Here is an 18967-nt window from a genome sequence, read left to right as displayed (position 1 = left end):
CAGTAAAATTTAATTACTAACAAGGTTGAATCCACATAAAAACGATTTCAAATCATCAAACACACTCTTAGTCCACATATTCAACATTGTAAAGCCTTGTGGCTTGTACCTATTTTCAAGATTCGCATTATATGCTTCGGCTTGTGCAAGGGGTTGACTACTATAAAACAAACTTTTTTCGGAGACTTTTAGGTTCCGCAACGTCAGAAAAAAAAAATAGTGACAAGTTTTATTTTTTTTCAAATAAAGGAATCTTAAGATTCTGCTCAACTCCACTTGCCATTAAAAATGAACTATTTGGCATATAAAAAAATTCAGCTTCCTCTATGTGTGTGTTTGTGTTATGGATTTATTTAGCTAGTTGACATGGAATGTAAATTAAATTAAGAGGTGTATGAAAGGGTTTTAACTTTTAACACTTGCATCAACAACACTGTCCTGAACCAGCATTGTCCGTATCCGAGTCAGAAGTAAATCGTTTTACAGAAAGGAACAAAGAATCAGCCGATTTCCTCGGTAAACCTGTACCTCAGATTTCAAAAAAAAAAAATTACACTTAAAAAATGCAAAAAAGTAATAATAAATTGTATAAAAGAGAGAGAGAGAGAGAGAGAGAGAGAGAGAGAGAGAGAAAACAGTTTTTTTTTTTTGAGGAGTTAGAGGGTAATAAAAAAATTTAGATTTCAGGGTCATTACCATGCAATAAATTAATTATATAGAGCACCAATATGTAAAAATATTGAATTAGGTGGTTCTACGAAAGCAACTACCCACACCAGCTTACCCAATTACACATACATGTCCAATCTTTTGAAGCAATGCCATCTGCAGTGGGGGAGCCAAAAATTTCTAAACGAAGGGCACCAATAATATGTAAGTAACTAAGTATTCATGAAGTATTAGTATATAAATGTGTAAATGTATATGGGTCTGTACAAGCCATTTTCCACACAAACACACATGTGCCTCCGCCACTGATCTTACCGCATCCGAGCCGAGCCGAGCCGAGCCAAGTCAAGCTTCAAATGACCTACATTGAGCTCGCTGAGATCTAGTTCAGTTACTTGAGCTCAGCTTGATTCAGCTTAAGCACAAAACACGAACCAGTATCTCAAGTTTGGCGCCAAAAAACAAAATTTTTGTACACTTAGAATGTTTTTGTGCATTAATATTTTGAAAAATCTAGCATATACATGTTTTATAAAAGGAGTTTAAGCGACTCCGAGCGAATCAGAACTCACCTCACTCAAGCTCGAAGAAAAAGTTGGGCTCTTAACTCAAACATCTGCGCCCGAGACTTTTTCCGGCCATTCGCCACCGTTGGTCATTTTCAGAAAAGTCAGGGGCAGAAACGGGGAAAGGGGCTGCCGGTAGAGAGGGAGTGAGAGGCTAATCATGCCTGCGTGCGCGCGTGTGACTTGACTGTGACCGTCGCCCTCAATTAAAGACTCGTCGGACGCGGCCACGGCCAAATTTTCTCCATCCCGAAAATGCCCTCCCATCGTTCTCCTCGTGCCCGTCTTGGGCCATCGAGGATCGTCCACGAAAAAGGCACTTCTGTCAGGTGCCATCATTAGTCCCTGCTTCTCCTCCTGCAACTAAATCTCCTTCTACTTTGAGAGGAGATTGAAGAATCGAGTAAAGGGGAGGGGGAAGGAGGCCTCAATTATGAGGATGGGTGCTTTTGGCAGATGGGGGGAGGAGCTCAGAGCCTCAGATGGCTTGCTATTCTTGGGTCGGATTTTCCAATGTACCGCTTTATCCAGAAAAGTAGGATAAGTTGGGATTCGAGCATAACTTACCAACTTGGCTTATTCTCTTTTCTCTCACTTTTTTTGGGACAAATTGGGGTGCTGCTGGCTGCTGCCCACTGCCTTGTCCTCAAATAAGGCTGGAACTTGGGAGGTGTGGTTTTTGCAGGCCCTTCTTAAACGTAAAGGACCATGAGAATATCTGGTTTCAAGGCAAAAGAAAAGAAACTCTTTTGACAGGCTTTGGTGCAGAGAAAAATTGCTGTTGGAAGCAAAACAATGCGATGCTCTGTTTGATATGTCTAAAACCCAACTTCTCGATCAGCCAACGTATGTGTGCATAGAAAGATATTGTTTCGGATCTTAAAATACAGTAAAGATGGCACAATGACCATAATATGATTCCTCTTTTCTGCTGGTTCGTTGTCATTGTTTAAGCATTCCTTTTTTTTATAGCTTGGAAGTTCCAACGGATTGGATTCCTCCATTTCCAACATAGCACCTGCGGGCATTAAGAGCAGAAATTTATTTCCCTTGTCGCAGGAACTCCATTGTGGCATCTAGAAATTAAATTCTGTGTTCTTGATGGCATCAGATGGACTACTATATAAAAGTGAAGCTCACGTACGTTTTTTTTTTAAGGTGGGGTTGTTATGGCGTAAAGGGCTGTATTCAATGAGCACTATAGCCTTGCAGGTTTCCTCTCGCTAGACAATAGGTTGAGAACTTGATTGCTGTTGCGGGTGCCCACATATGAGTGCTGAAGTGATTAAATGTAGGCGTCTCAGATTCCATAAAATACGTTCACAAGTTCAGATTCAGTGGGTGGGAATCTCGAGGAACTCGAAAGCACCCTGAAACAAGCAACAACAGTCTTTATTTTGACCTCTGTTTTGCGTCTCCTTGTGCAGGAATCGTGTTGGAAGCTTCACAGAGGTTGCAGATTATGCCGAAGGCCATTAATCTTCTCTAGAGGATTAAGCTGCAATCAGGAATAATGAGTGCCCATTTGCGTACAACTTGCAAATATTATCGCCCTTCTTCATCTGTCAATCGCTTACAGTCATGATAGTACATGCTTCGAAGGAGCAGATGGGTCCGCAGAAGGCCATCTGGAACATTAATGAGCGTGTTAATGGCTGCCGCATAAGAAATGATTCCACGAAAGCTATAACCCAGAAGGAAAGGTAAAATAAACAGAATCTTTTCAGGGAAACAGAAGATTGGAAAATTCTCACCAAGTTTTTGAGCTGGATAAAGAGAGAATGGTGGGCCCTAAGATGCGTGTGGCTCTGATCTCTCAGTTCCGAGGCCATCATCGTGCATCTGCGGAGGACCTAAAGTCAACAATGGTAGCTGCGGTGGACACTTTGGTCATTACTGAGACAATTATTGGGGGATGCATGTTGGGGGTTGATATTTTGGAGGTCATATTCCATTCATCTCCCTACCATTGAAGGGGGTGACAGGGTTGGGGCAGGTGAATGGGACACCAGTTAAGGGCCATGAATGAGGGACAGAGAGAGGTAAGGAAGAGAGCAATGTGGGGGTGGATTGGTTGGGTGTTTGGTCTGCCATTTGAGAAAAAAGAATAAATAGGGAAAGGGGAAGGGAGGGCTACAATGGCTGGGAATTTTTCTCTTCTGGTTGGTGTCTTGCCCTTTGGCACAGTAGTGGGCCGCTTCCAGAGGAAGCAAGCACAAAAAGTCACTGAACGTGAAAGATATATCACCTGTACTTTGCTTTCTCTCTCGTGTGTGTGAATGTATGCTTTAGAGGGAGAAAAACAAATGTTGCAATAAAATAAAAATAAAAACCCTAAGAGAGAGAGAGAATCCTTCTTCTGCTCTAGAAATTTACTGCCTACTCTTTGAAGCCTAAAAAAGGGAAACCCCAAACTCCCCGCCTTCCGAAACTCCGAACTGCATCAAGCCAGCTTGTTGGGTGTTGCATCTTTTACCAGATTTGGTTCCCCCACTTTTCAACATCATCCATTACTTCCACTGTTCATCCTCTCAATAATTTCACGGCCAACTGTTTTCACTGCTTTCTTTCTTGTAAGGGAGAAAATAATCGAGGAAAGCAACCGTTTTAACCCTTCAGCAGTCTCGCTCTCGCCCTCTATTCCTCCCCAACCAAGCTTCCTCTCCTCTGCGTTCTCGCTCTATATAGACAATTATTTCTTTAATGAGTGGGAACTGGAAAGACATGTAAAAAGGAGAAAAGGAAAAATCCACTCAGGATTTCTGGGTTTGTTTGAAGTTTCAACTATTCTTTGTCAGAGGAATGAATGGTCGTAAACCCCACTTCTGTCTGGTGCTTCTGTTTGCTACAGTTACTGTATGCTAAGAACGCCCTCCTTTTATTGTTATCTTATTTCTTTTCTTATATATGGGCTTTCTTCAGGAATGGCTGCACTTGGTGTATGAGTTTGTGTGAAAACAGAAAAAGAAAAAAAAAAAGCAAAACGAAAGAGAGGAGTAGAGTACCCTCTTTAATTCTTGTTTTGAGGTGCCTCCATACTTGAAGCCTGTCCAGCACTGGGAATTGGGTTGTGAAAGGAAAAGGATCCCCATTGTATCTTAGCGTTGATTTTGAAGGTGGGTTTTCCCTTTTCTGTGAAACAAGAGTTTGGGTGTTCCAGAAAGTTGGTTTCTTTTTTTGATCCTTTGTGGTTTCATGGATGTCAAATTCTTCCTTCTCCTTTGATTCTGGGCTTGCTGGGAGGAGGGTCTCAGGGACAATGGAGAAGGAAGGGGTTGTCATGAACTGGGACGTCAAGCCCCCATCCTGGGATGTCGAAAACTTGGTGTTCCTCTCAAGCGCTGGTGATGGTGAGAGTGTGAGGAGCCAGATCTCTACTATGGAAGGGAAGCAGCAGGGCAAGAGAAACTGCATGGTTGACTTGAAGCTTGGGAGGTTGGGTGATTTTGGTGATGGGTTTGGCGATCTCAAGACGCCTGTAGCAGCTGCTTCAATGGCCGTCTCCCCTGCTGCCTCAAGAAGGAGCAGGTCATCAAACAACAGCAACCAGGTAGCTGCCTGTATGGTCGATGACTGCAGTGCAGATCTCAGCGGGTGCAAGGATTACCACAAACGGCATAAAGTCTGTGAAGCTCATTCTAAGGCCGTTAAGGTTACCGTCGAAGGTGTTGAGAAGAGATTCTGCCAGCAGTGTAGCAAGTTCGGTGGCTCTTTTTTCCTTTCTCTGTTTGCCTTAATCTCTGGTTTTTGTTGGTTCCGTTGACGCATCAAAAGTCTCTTTCCTTCTCTTTGTTCTATCGGATGTCTTTGGTGAATTCTGACAGTAGCCTATTATTTTCATGGTTATGCTTGATTTAAAGAGTCCTACTTAAGATTCCAAGGGTATCGTGCATCATTTAAATTGAGTATCTGTTCGATATGATGCTTGGCTTGCTCGTATTTCTGCCGCTCATTTCATGAACTATGGTCGGTCGTTTGTTAAACTGGGAATTATGGATTTATGCTGAGGTTATCGTCTGGTTTTCCTGGGTACTTCCCTCGACTCTGTAACTTTTACCGAACTGTGTTAAAGAGTTTGCTTTGTTTTTATTGCTTTATCTTGTTTGTGTTAGGTGGAAGTACTGATGAACATCTGAAGTCTCCTTTTCCCCTATAGTTGTCGTTGTCATCATTAGCAGCAGGACCATTATGTCTATTATGGATAATGCCGTTCTCCTGTTGACAGATTCCTTTATGATGAAGTTGGTTAATTTGCTGCTAGCTTGATAACTGATGCATTTTAATTGTTTAACGTGTTGTGACGGAAAGTTCTCATAATGGATCTAGGCAGCAGAAGAGAAATAGGGGAGAAAAGGAAAAACTGTGGAGAAGGTACAACTTTATCTCACAGGACGCTGGCCTGCGCGCTCGTTTGTGTTTGAAAGCTTCTTCCCGTAGACTGAAGCCTCATTACTGGGTTGTGGATTTTTCACCAAGTTAACGAACCTCTCTCTCTCTCTCTCTCTTCCCCATCTGATAGGGAGAAACAACTTTTGGGCTCAGAAACCACTTTGTGAGTGGGATACCTGGTTGCGCTGATTTACCTGCTGAACCTATCGTTGCCTCTCAAGAGATTAAAACTGTGATGTGAAGGCATTTTAACCAGTACCTTCACCTGGTCTTGAAACCCATGACCACCCACCTCTCAAGTCTCTCCTCTCTCTCTCTCTCTCTCTCTCTCTCTCTCTGCCCAAAGAAAAAAACCAAACCCAGGGAAATTATTGTTGATATTAGTCCAGAATTTAACTCATAAAAGTTTAAAACATTTTACAACTCAATGATGGGTTCTTGTACTCACAAGCACTATTGGACTTTTTTTTTTGGCTGAATTTCTTGATTTATTGCTGTGTGCAACTGGTGAAACGAGCCTGAGAGAATCACATTGTTTTCAGAAAATAACATTTTTCTTAAGTATCTGTAGATATTTCTTCAATATTTTGGTTTATTGCTTTATGCAATCTTTCATGGAAGCCTGAATAAGTCTCGCTGTTCTCAAAATATCACTTTCTTTAAATACATGAGTTATTATAATTATAATACCTCGTGCATGTATATATTGGTTTTAAATTTTACCATTCTGGGTCTTCCAAAAATGTTCCAGAAAAGGATCGTGTATTTGGAGATTCTGTCTTGATTAGGAAACTCCTTGCTCTGTCTAGAGGTTTTGGATAGGGGGCTGTGGTGCTTATGACGTTCAAGTTAATGGTGGTCAAGCGTTCAGTACCTGGGGTGCATCTCTGGATATAAGTGCTTATTTCCTGTTGGAAGTCGGAACAGGAGCCTGAACACAAAAGTCTGATGTTATCTTTTATAGGAAGCTGTCATTTTAGTTTTATTTGTAATCATCTAGCATGTCGTGAATCTTTTGGATGGCACAGTTATGGTGTACAGAGAAGGCTATCTGGAAAGTAGAACGAATAGAGCCAGACCTAAGCTTGTGATGGGCATAGCATACGTTTTTAGATGCTGTGTTGATTTTTACACGATTAGCTAATGAATTTGATGTGGTAGTTAGGCCTTTTGTCTTTCTCTGCCTTCACCTAATCCCAAAATATGCTCTGTTTTAGTCTTTCTTTGGTCTTGGTTATTTGTCTGTCATGCTACTTATATGTTCCAGCAAAGCTATATCGCCAGGCACTTCTTGTTGTAAGTGTTTAGAAGTTTTGGTTGTTCATACAATGGATCTTTATGTTGTAGCTATGTGTATCATTTGCTATAAGTTGACAAGTACTTGGTATAACAATGATGGATGTAGTTATTCCATAATTGCTGTTATATATTTTGTTGATGAATTTTGTGCAGTTTGTTTGATGTTCATTTCACAGTTTCATCAACCAAATAGGATATGAGGAAAATTAAGTGCACCATTTTCTAGTTGATAAGTTACATGACCAGGTTCTCTGTTATCAAAGGTCAAACTTTGTGTGTATCCATGAAGGTCATATCTAAGCTTCAACATTCCCGAGTTTAGTTTTTTTATATTTTTTTCATTATTGGTTATTGTTTATTCCCAAAGTCATTTCTGCTCCTAGCCAATGGTTTAGATGGATTGTAAGTTGTAACTGCTTTTGGTGCCTATCTGTCCATCTCTATCATGCGCAATTATTTTGTGATCTTGTTGTCCTTTTCTGTTGACGGTCCTTTTGCTTGCAAAATTTTGTTCAAAATAATCTTTTAGTTGGCACATAAGTTTTTGAAGGATGTTCAATTAAATCTCTCGTTTTTCTTTTCATGTTTAGGATCTAATTTCTATTTCAAAATTTAAATCCTGTGATTAATGTTGATTGTCGTCTTCAAATCCAGTGAAAGTGTGTCCGGTAGCCACATTGTAAATGTATGCCATTTTGCAGATTTCATGCATTATCAGAGTTTGACGAGGTAAAACGAAGCTGTAGGAAGCGTCTGGATGGGCATAATAAGCGCCGCAGAAAGTCTCAGCCGGATATAACATCTGGGAATCCTGTTGCAAGTATCCAAGGTTTATAGTTTGAGATATACTGAATCTATGCTTGTTGAGTCAATATCAACTGTCAACCTGTCATATGTTGAAATGGATCTGTGAAATTGGGTCAAACAATTTTTTCATGGTCTGCTGGGTCTTTGGACCTTGCCACTAAAGGATTAACCTTTCCTGATGTCTTGGCTGTTTTTTCTTTAGCAGGTACAGGGTTCCAGTCATTTATGAATCAACACAACTTTCGGAACACCATCCGGGAGCATAGCTGGACCATGGGGTTTGTAAAATCTGAGGAAGACAATCTGTACAACCACCAGCCACAAATGCTGTCCATGAACAGGCAACAGTCGTTCCTTGGCCAATCCTCTAGTTACTATAAAGGAAGTAAACAGTTTCCTTTCTTGCAGAGTGGTGACATAAAAATTGGGAATAAACCTATTGAAACGTCTGTTTGTGAACCACTTGTTACCACAACAGCCGCACCAGGAAGCAGCAGCAGAATTTTTTCAGATAGTTTGATCAGAGTGATAGACTCTGATTGTGCTCTCTCTCTTCTGTCATCATCGACACAGTCATCTGGATTAAGTCTGAACAACATTGACCACCAAATTCCCATGGCTCTTCCTCTTGTCCAGGGTTTGCAATTCAATGGTATTGATCGTTTTCCCTCAGACAAGGTTTTAACAATCAGCTGCTGCTCCTCTGATGCAGTATCACACAGTGGTTTCACTTGTGCTGGAATGGTAGATGATCAGGTAGGACCCCTTCTAGTTTCTGATGCTGGTCATTCTGAATTCCATTCCCAGGGAATGCTGCAGCATGCTAATGATGTTGCAAGTTCGGGAAATGCGGTTGCCCAGCACCTCCACTTTTCTTGGCAGTAGGCTGACATGCAAGCATGGCAAATGCCTTCCATCTGAACCTTTCTTATTCTTGCTGGATTTTGTAATGTTTCTGATTTTGTTATCATCAAATTCTTTATTCTGCTGATGCCTTCTGTTTTTTTGAAACCTTTGGTTTGTCTATGGATAATGATTTTCTTCTTACTTGCCTTTGATCTGAATTTAACCTGTTACTTTTTGCATGCCTTTGCTTTTGGTTATATTTTGAGTTAGGCTTCTCTCGGTTTGTGGCTTATGGCGTTGAGCTCCATTACAATCTTTGCTTAATGTAATGATGGCCTTGGAATTCAGGGCTCATGTTTCTTCTGAAATGTGAGAATCAGCTGCTGTTTAGAGTTCATACATGTCTATCTGTGATACCAAAGTTAGGACACTGGATAGTAGAGTTATAATTCTATGGTAGCCATTATTTCCAATCCTAACCGGGAGTAATTTGCTAGAGCTAAGGTGGCATGCATCAAATGATAGTGAACCACATTATTGCATTTGGGGCTCTAAAGAAAATGTGGGTGTATTCATCGCCGTGGTGGTTCTCAATGTTTTCAAGTAGAGCTGTCTTCTGCCATACATCTAAGCAGATAACATAAGCTTTGAATTTGCGGATAGCCTGGTCAGATTAAATCTTTTGAATCTAATATCAGTTCGAGCTACAGTTGGGTAGATCCTTTACAGTCGGCAAGGGTTTAGCTGTGAAGTTTGAGGATTCTCAAAGTAGAAGAAAATTCTGTAATGGAGTGGATACTTCCCTTTTACCTCTTGGAATTTGAATAGCTTTTACATTGATGAACATGTGGTTGATGTCTGGTCCATGCTGTACTTTCCCATTGACATGGGACCTTCGTCTGCAATGTTGTAAAGTACTTTTCACCACCTATTAAAAGTTTGCTTACTTCCCAAGCTGGTGGTCTTGCCTGACTGCGGCCTGGTGTGTCGGCAAGAATTTTCAACTGCCACTGACTTAGAAAATTGTTTTTTGAAAACCTGATGATCTGCTAGTGGTGCAGCAGTTCGATGGCGGGCCACTGGTTGAACGCCTACGATTTGAGGGATTCTTGATGCGGCAAACTAGTATATGCCCGACTTTTTTTTTTCTTTGAAAATGGACCATGCCTTAAGATCGAAAGCGACATGGAATTTAGTAGCACCCACTTATTCTTTCTTGTCTGTGGAAACGAAAACCCTGATCAACGGATCTTGTTACTAAGAAGTCTGATAACGCCCATTAACAGACTATTCTGGTCAATTTTTTACGCTCATTTCCATGTTGGTAACATGCAGAACAGCGAGCATCACATGCTATTTGCTGAATAAGAAGTGATAGCGATCGATGGTTTTGATTATGGACAACAATTATTGCATGAGACAAGTGATAAGATAGATTGAGTGCGGGCGGGGGGTCCCATCTATGGAGCCGTTGAATTTGAGCTTCGTGGTCTGGTCGCCGTAATAAGAAGCTTGTCCTGCTTGTACAGTTTCGTGTCCTGTCCACACGTCGTTCTTGTCCAAACATGATGAGCCTCTTGATGCTGTGTCGTCATCGTGGTCTTCGCAGTCACTTTCTGGTTTATCAGTCTCCTTTTCATTGGCGTCTGCACTTGATGTGCTTTCCCATGTAGTGGAACTCATAATGAGAAACACTAATACGTCTCTTTGTCCTTATAGTCAAAGCATTGCTTGAACCCTAATGATATGTGAGAGAGAGAGAGAGAGATTGACAAGCTTTTCTGAGAGAGAGAGAGAGAGAGAAACTACCCTTTCCTTTTCCCTTGTTTGTTTTGTCTCATCTGGATCATTGTCTTATATATCAATCAATAATGGCGTGCTGCTTGGCCATGCAATACCGCTGGCTCGGAGACAACGCGACTTAGCATGCTCATGTACAACGTGATGAATCATCTCAATACCTTTCATCTTCTTCTCAGGCTCAAAAGTTTGTGCTCAATCATGTTATCTACCCGGTTGACTGCATAAGAATCATCCCTCTAGGCGTGCTTTTGATGACAAAATAGATTCCAAATCATCACATAGTGACACTTTCATTGTTTGCGCTGGATTATGTGATTCAGAGTTGATTCTCATCATATCAACAAGCATTCACCGCTAGAACCATTGCCCCCTACAGACTATGCTTGCTTTTGCTTGTTGATTGTGCAAACCTTTGTTCTCGTAGCATCGACAACGGTGAAAACCTTTCTTTCACTAATGGTTACATTTAATCATATTTTTAAAGATTGTCTGATAGCAGGAACACTAACACTCTATGAGTGTTTTATATTTTTGCCGCAAATTCATGAAATAATAGAACTAATGTTTCATGAATTTGACCACATTTTTAAGGCAACTTTATGAAACATTCACAAAGTGTCCTTGCTGCCAAATGACCTCTTAATAATATTATTGTTAGAGGGCAGGACCCTTAAGTATATGCTTGCTTTTGTTTGTGGAAGAGATTAGTGTCTATCTAGGATTCCAGTGCCAACTATTTGTATGATGGCGGAGGGCTTGCCCCACAACACCGACCACACCAGCGACAAATTTGACTAAAACTATGGTTTAGGGTCGCGTAAATATACATTTATAAACCATATGCCAATGAAGATTATGACTAAAGAGGATGTGTAACGTGCTACCTTACCCAACCGGTTGTCCTACATTTCATATGATCTAAATTTATAAATTTCGAGGTGTTAACATATGAATATAGAGTATAAACTATGCCAGTTCGCACCCAAAGAAATTAAGATCTTGCAAACTATTAAAACGAGAGAAAGAGAGAGAGAGAGAGCGCGCGAGAGAGAGAGTTCTGCATGTTAAAGATTCATGAGGTTAAAAACGCTTGATTTTGAAGTTTTACACGGTTAAGGAACTGACTACACATCATTAATCCTTAAATAAATGAGGAATGTCGCTTATATGCTGCTATCAAATTAAGAAGAATGAGTAAGTTGGGTGTTTTTATTGAAGGATAGAAAAAATAATTAAAAAATGATTTTTTTTTTTTTTTTTTTTAAAGGCTGATCAGCCACACGTCTCTACGATTCAATGGTTGAAAGCTAGTTGGCACAACAAACACATCAATTAAGAGGTTGTATATGTCATCCCTTGGGTGAAAGGTATGGAAACCCACCACCCAGAGAAAGGCTGAACGAACCCAACATCCATCTTCGGGTCCAGGGCTACGTTGGGATTTGAAGTGGAGGAGACAGTATACCTTGATCCACTTTCATACCTCATCCAACCTCATTGACTCGGGAGCATAATGACCATGGGAATTGAACTGGCCATTAGGTAATCACAATATGCATTTGATGGCATAATATCTGATGTTTTCCTATAAAATGATTAACAAGATAATATGTATGTTTTCTTTGCTTCTACTTGATTTCGCAAGACATGAAAAATATTGACAAAAGCTGCCAATTCAGTGATTCAACTGAATCCTTTTGAGATATGCAAACATGTTATTATTTTTATTTTTGCAATCCCATGATAAATAGATGTGATTAATTAAAAACAAAAAAAAAAAACTTTAAAGTATATAAAGAATAAAAATTGTAAATAGTATCTATAACACTGGGTGCCCCATATTGTTAGGTGGATCTTAAAAGAATGAAGGGAATCGAATTGCCATTGATTCAATTAGAAAATGACATGTTATGCTCCACTTCACCTAATTCTATATTTTATGGGGATTAGGTATTTTAACATGACGCATTCTTTTACATCCTATGGTCCATTAATTTACTAGAATTTTAATTTAAAACAAAAAAACGTTTAGGCATGAGTTGCTTTCAAGAAGGATCTTTATGTCTGGCATGTGTGGAAGCAAGTGGACATATGGTATCTCATGCAAATAATAATAATACTAATTTCATTAATAACATTATCGCTGATATTATTATTATTATAATAAAGCCCACCTTCCTACGCAACCAAGTCCTTGGAACATCATGAGTTTGGAGGACATCCCTTTCCATAAGATAAAAAGCTCGTACCTTTTTCAATGATATATATATATATATATATATATATATATATATATATATATATATATATATATATATATATATATATATATATCAGAGAGAGAGATTGGTAGAAATCAGACACCTAAAAACTAGACCCATGATTTTGATGATTACAATGTTTTTTTAACAATCTAACCTTATTGATATGATCGATACAAAACATGTATTATGTTGATTCTTTGTTAGACTTTAATAGTGTTTTATAATAAAAAAAAATTGAATGGCCCCCATAGTATAAACATTTTGCTAATAAAAAGATCCATATTTTTCATAAATAAACAACTTGAATCAAAACATGTTTTATACCCTAGTTATGATAAATATATTAAGATAATTGTATTTTATTCCTGTCTTAAGCGCCAGATTAATTTCTCTCTCTCTCTCTCTCACTATATATATATATATATATATATATATATATACATATATATATATATATATATATATATATTCTCTCTAAATGCATACCTTGAACTTGAACATAGAAGCTCTTTGATTGGGGCGTGTTAGGAAGCAAGAAAAATTTTTCCCTGTTCAAAATATAACCCATCTTTTAATTAAGGAGTTTTTGCACCTCAGTGAAAACAAAAGGTGACATCTTCAATCGTAGAAACATGTCTCTCTTGGTAATTGGATAAAACTCCGACGAAGAAACTCAATACTTTCTTTCATCTTTTTACCTTAAAATTGATTGGAGAAAGTCGGCGTATGAGGTTTCACTTTCTTCAGTTGTACCGTCTGGCATAGACGGCCTTGGGCTACAGGGATAAGTTATCCAATATAACTTGTCTTAGATAACCTGTTCGTAGAATCAAATTACAACTTTTTAAGAAGCCACAGGGCATAAAAATATTTACGTAATGTTCTACGAGAAAATAATATCGGTTGTAAAAAAATTAAAATCATTGTGCAACTTGTGGTCTCGTTTAACTTGCTTTCAAGCAATATTTATATGTTTGCCCAAAAAAAGCAGTTGGCCAACATCAGCCAGTTGGAAGGATATGACCCATGATCCGGGTGTTCAACCCTTCAGTGAGTATTTCTGTCCTTTTGAAAAAAATATTTGTTTTTCCTTTCATTTTTTTGTCTTTTAAGGCCCCGTTTGATGTACAAGAAGTTTTTTGCATGGTAAAATTATCAATGTACGAAAAGAAAGAATTTTTTGTGGAAAAAAATCGGACCTAGAGAAGTCGGACTTTTTTGAGGTGAAAGCTTTTCTGATTTCAATGGAAAAAAGCAGGGTAAAATTACTTATGTTTGACGCTATAAGGAAAAACCTTAAAAAGTTGAAAAAAAAAATCCATGTTGCAAAGTATTTTTCTTGGGTATCAAATGAAGCCTAAAAGTGACCATTCTAAGATGTTGACACAATGAACAGAGTGAAGAATAATAGGCAGCCAGTCTTCATTTTAAAATTATGTGGTTTCAATTTTTTGTGTTGTGAAATAGATACACCAATATGTAAGTTGAAGCATAAAAGGAAGGTTGCCCCAAAACACCGAAAGCAGTCTTGGACCTTAGTTTAGAAAGAAAGATGAAAACTTTGGTCTTTACTCGAGCGGTGAGATTAGCTTCCGGATCACTTGAAGATATATACCTAACCCTGCCCAAAATTTACAAAGGAACATCCACCCTTAGACCCATAACCAATAGACCCTCAACCTTTGAACTACCACAAATAAGCCCTCAACATTTTCATAAAACTCACAAAAAGCTTCATTTATGAAAGAAATATTAAAATCATAGTCATAAATAACGTCTTCGAGGTTTTAAATAGTGATGTTTTTGTAGAGTATAATACGATGAACTTAAAAAAAAAACGGAAAAAAGGAAAAAATAATGTAAATGTTTAAAATTTTTAAAAAACTAAAAATAACTAAAAAGTAAAATAAGTAAGAAACTAATAACACAGACATCAAAAGATAATTAGATTTGCAATAAATAAAAAATAAAAAATGCAAAAAAACTGTTTGACATTAAAAAAATAAAAAAAATGAAAAAACGAGATTTTTTCGTATTTAATGTTTTTTTTTTCAAAAACGCGTTTTTTTTACTTTTAAAAGACCAGTTAATTTATAGCGTTTTTCTCCCATTTTTTTCGAAAAAAACAAGTTTTCTATGACTATGACTATGATTAAATTATATGCCTAAATTATAAATTTACCCTTCAATGTCGACATTAATTTTCAGAAACATCAAAATGAAATAAATAAAAAATCATGATGTCTGCTGGTGGAGATGGAGCATCGACTCTGCCAAATGGGGAACATCGCACCGGGCAAGAGATGTCGGAGGAAAAAGGTTGAGAACGCTGTCATGTGAGAGATGTGCCTTGCTGTCCATAGAATGGGTAGACGAAGAGATTGTAGAAAAAGAAATTTCTGGACAAAATCAACTCAACACTCAAGAAACTTGGTTCTAAAATACTAGAGATCATACCTAAACAGAGATAAACCAACCAAGAATTGATCGATTTAATGTTAGAAATTTCAAGTTTTTTCCTGGATCTTGAGGAAAATCAAAATGGTGGTAACAGTGTTCGGTTTTGCCCCAAAATCTAATCAATTGTTGTTTTTTAATCAATTATTGATTAACATCATTCCAAACCTAATCCTAAAATGTCTTCAAGAAAAAGCACCTATTTAATCAAGTTGGAAACCCACATTCAAGAAAAAGCAAAGATTTTGATGAAAACCCAGTTGATTTCTCAACATTTTTTTGCTAAAACTCGTTTCTGAATCTTGTAAACCGTTCTAAGACTCTTCGAGTATGAGTTAAAAACCGACAGAAAGTCTTGAGCCTTTTGCTTTGGAATCGCCGTTGCACAATTTTCAGGCAGGTTTCTGGTTTATCCTACGCTTAGATCTGGTTTTCTGATAAACTTCCGAGGCAAACAAAACAAAAACTAAACATCTTGGTTCCCAATTGCTTAAGAAACGATCTTAAATTATAAGTCGATGCCCCTTGCTGCATAGGTTTCTTTTTTGTATTCTTTAAAAATTTTATTTTAAATTTAAAGGATTATATTTTTAAATTAATCTTATATTTTAATATTTCTTCATGCAAAAGGGCTGTTTGTGAGTTTCCTGAAAAACTTAAGTGCTTATTTGTGGTATTTGAATGGTTGAGGGCCTACTTGTTATTTGGCTCAAACGTTATGTCGACTTTTGTAAAATTCTCAAACAAATATAAGCCCAAAGGATTTCTTTATTTAAAAAGTCACATGACTCAGAATGATGAGACAATATAGTAAAACTCTTTTGCTAATAATTATATTTAAAACTTTTTTAAAACAAATAATAATCACACTTAGCAGTGTATTGATGAGAATACACCAACAAATCCAACTAAAATGGGCTTTTAGTCAAGGGCAGAGTCAGAAATTTTTCATAATTAGAGCCAAATTAAAGTTTCTAAATTTTCGAACAACTGAAATTTTCTACAATTAACATATAAATTTTAAAAAAAAAAATCTTTTGAGGTGGGCCTAAGGCCCAAGTAGACTCTACCTTGGCTCCGCCCCTACATCTAGAGACATATCGAAGAGAAAGGTGAGATGGGCGGTGATTTTGATTTTCATCCAATGCGGATCAAAAAGAAGATCTGTGACAACGTTAAACCTAAAAAAGTGGGTGGAATGAGACAAGTTGGGCTGACATATGGGCCATCATGGTTCAAATTTTTTCAAAAAATGTCTTGAAGTCATGACCAACTCTCATAAGATTCTTGCCTGCTTGTTTATAGGTTCGTCCCTGTGCATGCATAGGGTTGTACATGTAACGGGTTCGCGCTGTTACTTTTTTTTTTTAATAATGTTCGTTTAAGGGAAACCGCCTCGGCATAAAATCCTCCATGGCCATACTCTTATGCTTCCAAGGTTGTGGTTTTCTTCAAAGTCTACATGAACCTACGATACATCTTTCAACTCAGATATTGCATACTGCATAAACAAGAGAGGGAACAACTAGGGTTGTGCTGATGTAACTATTTCTAGGAGAGACTCTATGTCTTGTCTGCTCCAACTAAGAGCTAAGCTGAAATAAAATATGCCAAGATTCAAGCAAAGGAAAAAGTATCATTTCTCACCAACCACTACAACCCAAAAATGAAATTAAAATGCTTTTGTCATTCTTGGCTCTAAGTTGGTGTTCATGAAAGAAAGGGAACATGCAATTATTGGGATCTTTCCGTTGTTGAAGGAAGATTTGGACGTGCCAACCAATCCCTTTTCTGCTTGCTCTATTTCTATAGCAGTGGCAACAACTGTTTCTCTCGATCATCGAAACGCTTCATCGATCTTTTTCTGACCTTCTTCGTTGGGGTTTCAGATTAATGGGGGCATCAAGGTGATGTTGGGATGGCTCAATCAGACCAGAAGTCTCCAATCAAAGGCCGGAAAAATTGGATCTCGTGATCTGATTGAGCCGTGCCAATATCACGTGGCTCCGATCATTAGTGTCTATCTAGCTACAAGGCGCACGAGAGGTCATACGATAAGGGTAAGTCTCTCTCCCTCTCTCTCTCTTTAGATCTTGAATGGTAGAAATATGTGAGAAATTTACTCCCATTGCTAACTTTAAAGGACTTAAACAACCACTAGTTTGGTTTGATCTCTCTTTCTCTCTCTCTCTCTCTCTCTCTCTAGATCTTGAATGGTAGATATAATTGAGCAGTTGTCTAATTGCATGTTTTCACTGTTTTGCATTTATTAGGAGGACTAATTTGGCTTCATCTCTTTCTCTCACGGTTGGGCATGGCGGATCAATTATCACTGGCCATGGCTTTTGAGCAGTCTCTCTCTCTCTCTCTCTCGTGGCAGAAATACTGAAATAGTTGAGAATTGAGTTTAATTGCATATTTTACTGCTTTGCATGGTAATGAATTTATTACAACCAGTTGCTTGGTTTGATCTTGCATGGGGTGTTTGTTCCTTTTTCTAGCAATATTAGTTTTAAATGGTAAAAAAAGTACGTTCTACAAAGTTGCTGCCTGTACATGTGTATTTTCAGTGTTTCCATGGTTCTAAACTTACTGCAGCAACTTGTTTGGTGATTCAGATCATTGTTGGTGCTGGCTGTTCTTAGCTTTCAGGATTCTTGGTTTTAAATGATGAAATTTTTGATTGTTTTAGTTCTGTCTGATAATGAATGTTTTCCTCCCATTATATATCATGATGCTGGTAGTCGGCTCACTTAAAAACACTTGGTGCATCGCAATGACGGTTTTTAGAAACTCTTCGTGTGTCGTCAATGGTTCCCTTACAAATTTTCGAGATATTAAAATATGATATGTTAAACATTTCAAAATATAGGTAGACATCGAACCGAGCGTTCGACAGACATAAAATTGATGGTTGGACCCGGCTAGATAACTAAATGGGCCGAGCTTGGGTCATTGGTAAGGGCTTAAAGGCATGCCTAGCGTTATTCATGATGTCAATATTATGTCAATTGAATTGCAAATTTGTGGTATGCTATAATACAAGATTCTGTCTCATTTTGTTGTCTTGTTTCTACCAATCCATTTTGCTGCCTAATTACTTGATGTTACTATTATAATTGAATATCATTCTTGTCTGCATTTATCAAACCTTATCCTGTAGATTATGTAGGCGAGGCTCGTTTTTCTTCCAAGTTGATAGAAATCACAAGTTTTTAAACGTCTCGTAGCACTGGAGGGCCTAAGAGGTGCATGATTTTGATGCATTATTGTTGTATTTGTACTCTTGAATGCGACTGCGATAGATCTATCTCCTGACAAGAATTCACGTTGGAGTGTGACTTTGAAGACATTTTTGATTGGAGAAGGATGAAATGATGAAAAGTCGGACCCATTGAGGTAGAGATGTCATTGGATGGGATTCGAATCTTGCTTCAAAAAAATGATATTAAAAAAAACATTCAATTGAGAAATCGGATTAATTTGATATATGAAATGCTGCCCAATTGGATTAGGATTCAGATTCTATTTTGAATAAATTTCTGCCCATGAAATTCGAACTGGATTCAGTTTTAGGTAAATATCACCATATTCAACATTCATACATTCTGAAAAACAAGTTGTTAACATATCATAATGCATTTCGGGTTTGGTTGTGTATTTAAAAGTTGGATTTAGATTTCGAAGTGCGAATAAAAGTCAGAATATTAGATCAGTTTCACATTGAAAATTTTGAAATAAAATTTGAAGATGGTATAAGTTTTTCTTGGTTCGCACTTGAATCTGAATATAATCAAATAAAAGTCAGAGCATTCAGATCAATTTCGTATTGAAAATCTGAAAGTAAGTTTTGAAGATGGTATAAGC

The 18967-nt window shown here is 37.9% G+C and overlaps 1 protein-coding gene across 5 annotated transcripts; it reads left to right on the top strand.

Moving 5' to 3' along the window:
* The first annotated feature begins 3560 nt into the window (after nucleotides 1-3560).
* LOC116257467 (squamosa promoter-binding-like protein 16) lies at nucleotides 3561-8777 on the top strand. Of its 5 annotated transcripts, XM_031634242.2 has the most exons (5): nucleotides 3561-4044; nucleotides 4158-4934; nucleotides 5562-5606; nucleotides 7625-7752; nucleotides 7933-8777. In XM_031634242.2, the coding sequence occupies exons 2-5, from the start codon at nucleotides 4435-4437 to the stop codon at nucleotides 8613-8615; spliced, it is 1356 nt and encodes a 451-aa protein (XP_031490102.1). In that variant the 5' UTR covers nucleotides 3561-4044; nucleotides 4158-4434; the 3' UTR covers nucleotides 8616-8777. The 5 variants fall into 5 exon arrangements, with proteins under 5 accessions (XP_031490102.1, XP_031490100.1, XP_031490103.1 ...); XM_031634240.2 differs by having other exon boundaries at nucleotides 3561-4934; XM_031634243.2 differs by having other exon boundaries at nucleotides 3563-4934; nucleotides 7936-8777.
* Nucleotides 8778-18967: the final 10190 nt, after the last annotated feature.

This window comes from Nymphaea colorata, chromosome 7 (genome assembly GCF_008831285.2).
Source record: "Nymphaea colorata isolate Beijing-Zhang1983 chromosome 7, ASM883128v2, whole genome shotgun sequence".
Taxonomy (NCBI): Eukaryota; Viridiplantae; Streptophyta; class Magnoliopsida; order Nymphaeales; family Nymphaeaceae; genus Nymphaea; species Nymphaea colorata.
Note: the sequence above shows the minus strand (reverse complement) of the source record. Positions and strands in the feature narration are given on the sequence as shown.

Excerpts from the sequence above, each read along its gene's own strand:
- LOC116257467 (XM_031634242.2), top strand. The coding sequence starts at position 4,435 with ATGTCAAATTCTTCCTTCTCCTTTGATTCTGGGCTTGCTGGGAGGAGG. Across the intron at positions 4,935-5,561 it reads TTCTGCCAGCAGTGTAGCAA|GCAGCAGAAGAGAAATAGGG; the intron begins GTTCGGTGGCTC and ends TAATGGATCTAG. Across the intron at positions 5,607-7,624 it reads AAGGAAAAACTGTGGAGAAG|ATTTCATGCATTATCAGAGT; the intron begins GTACAACTTTAT and ends GCCATTTTGCAG.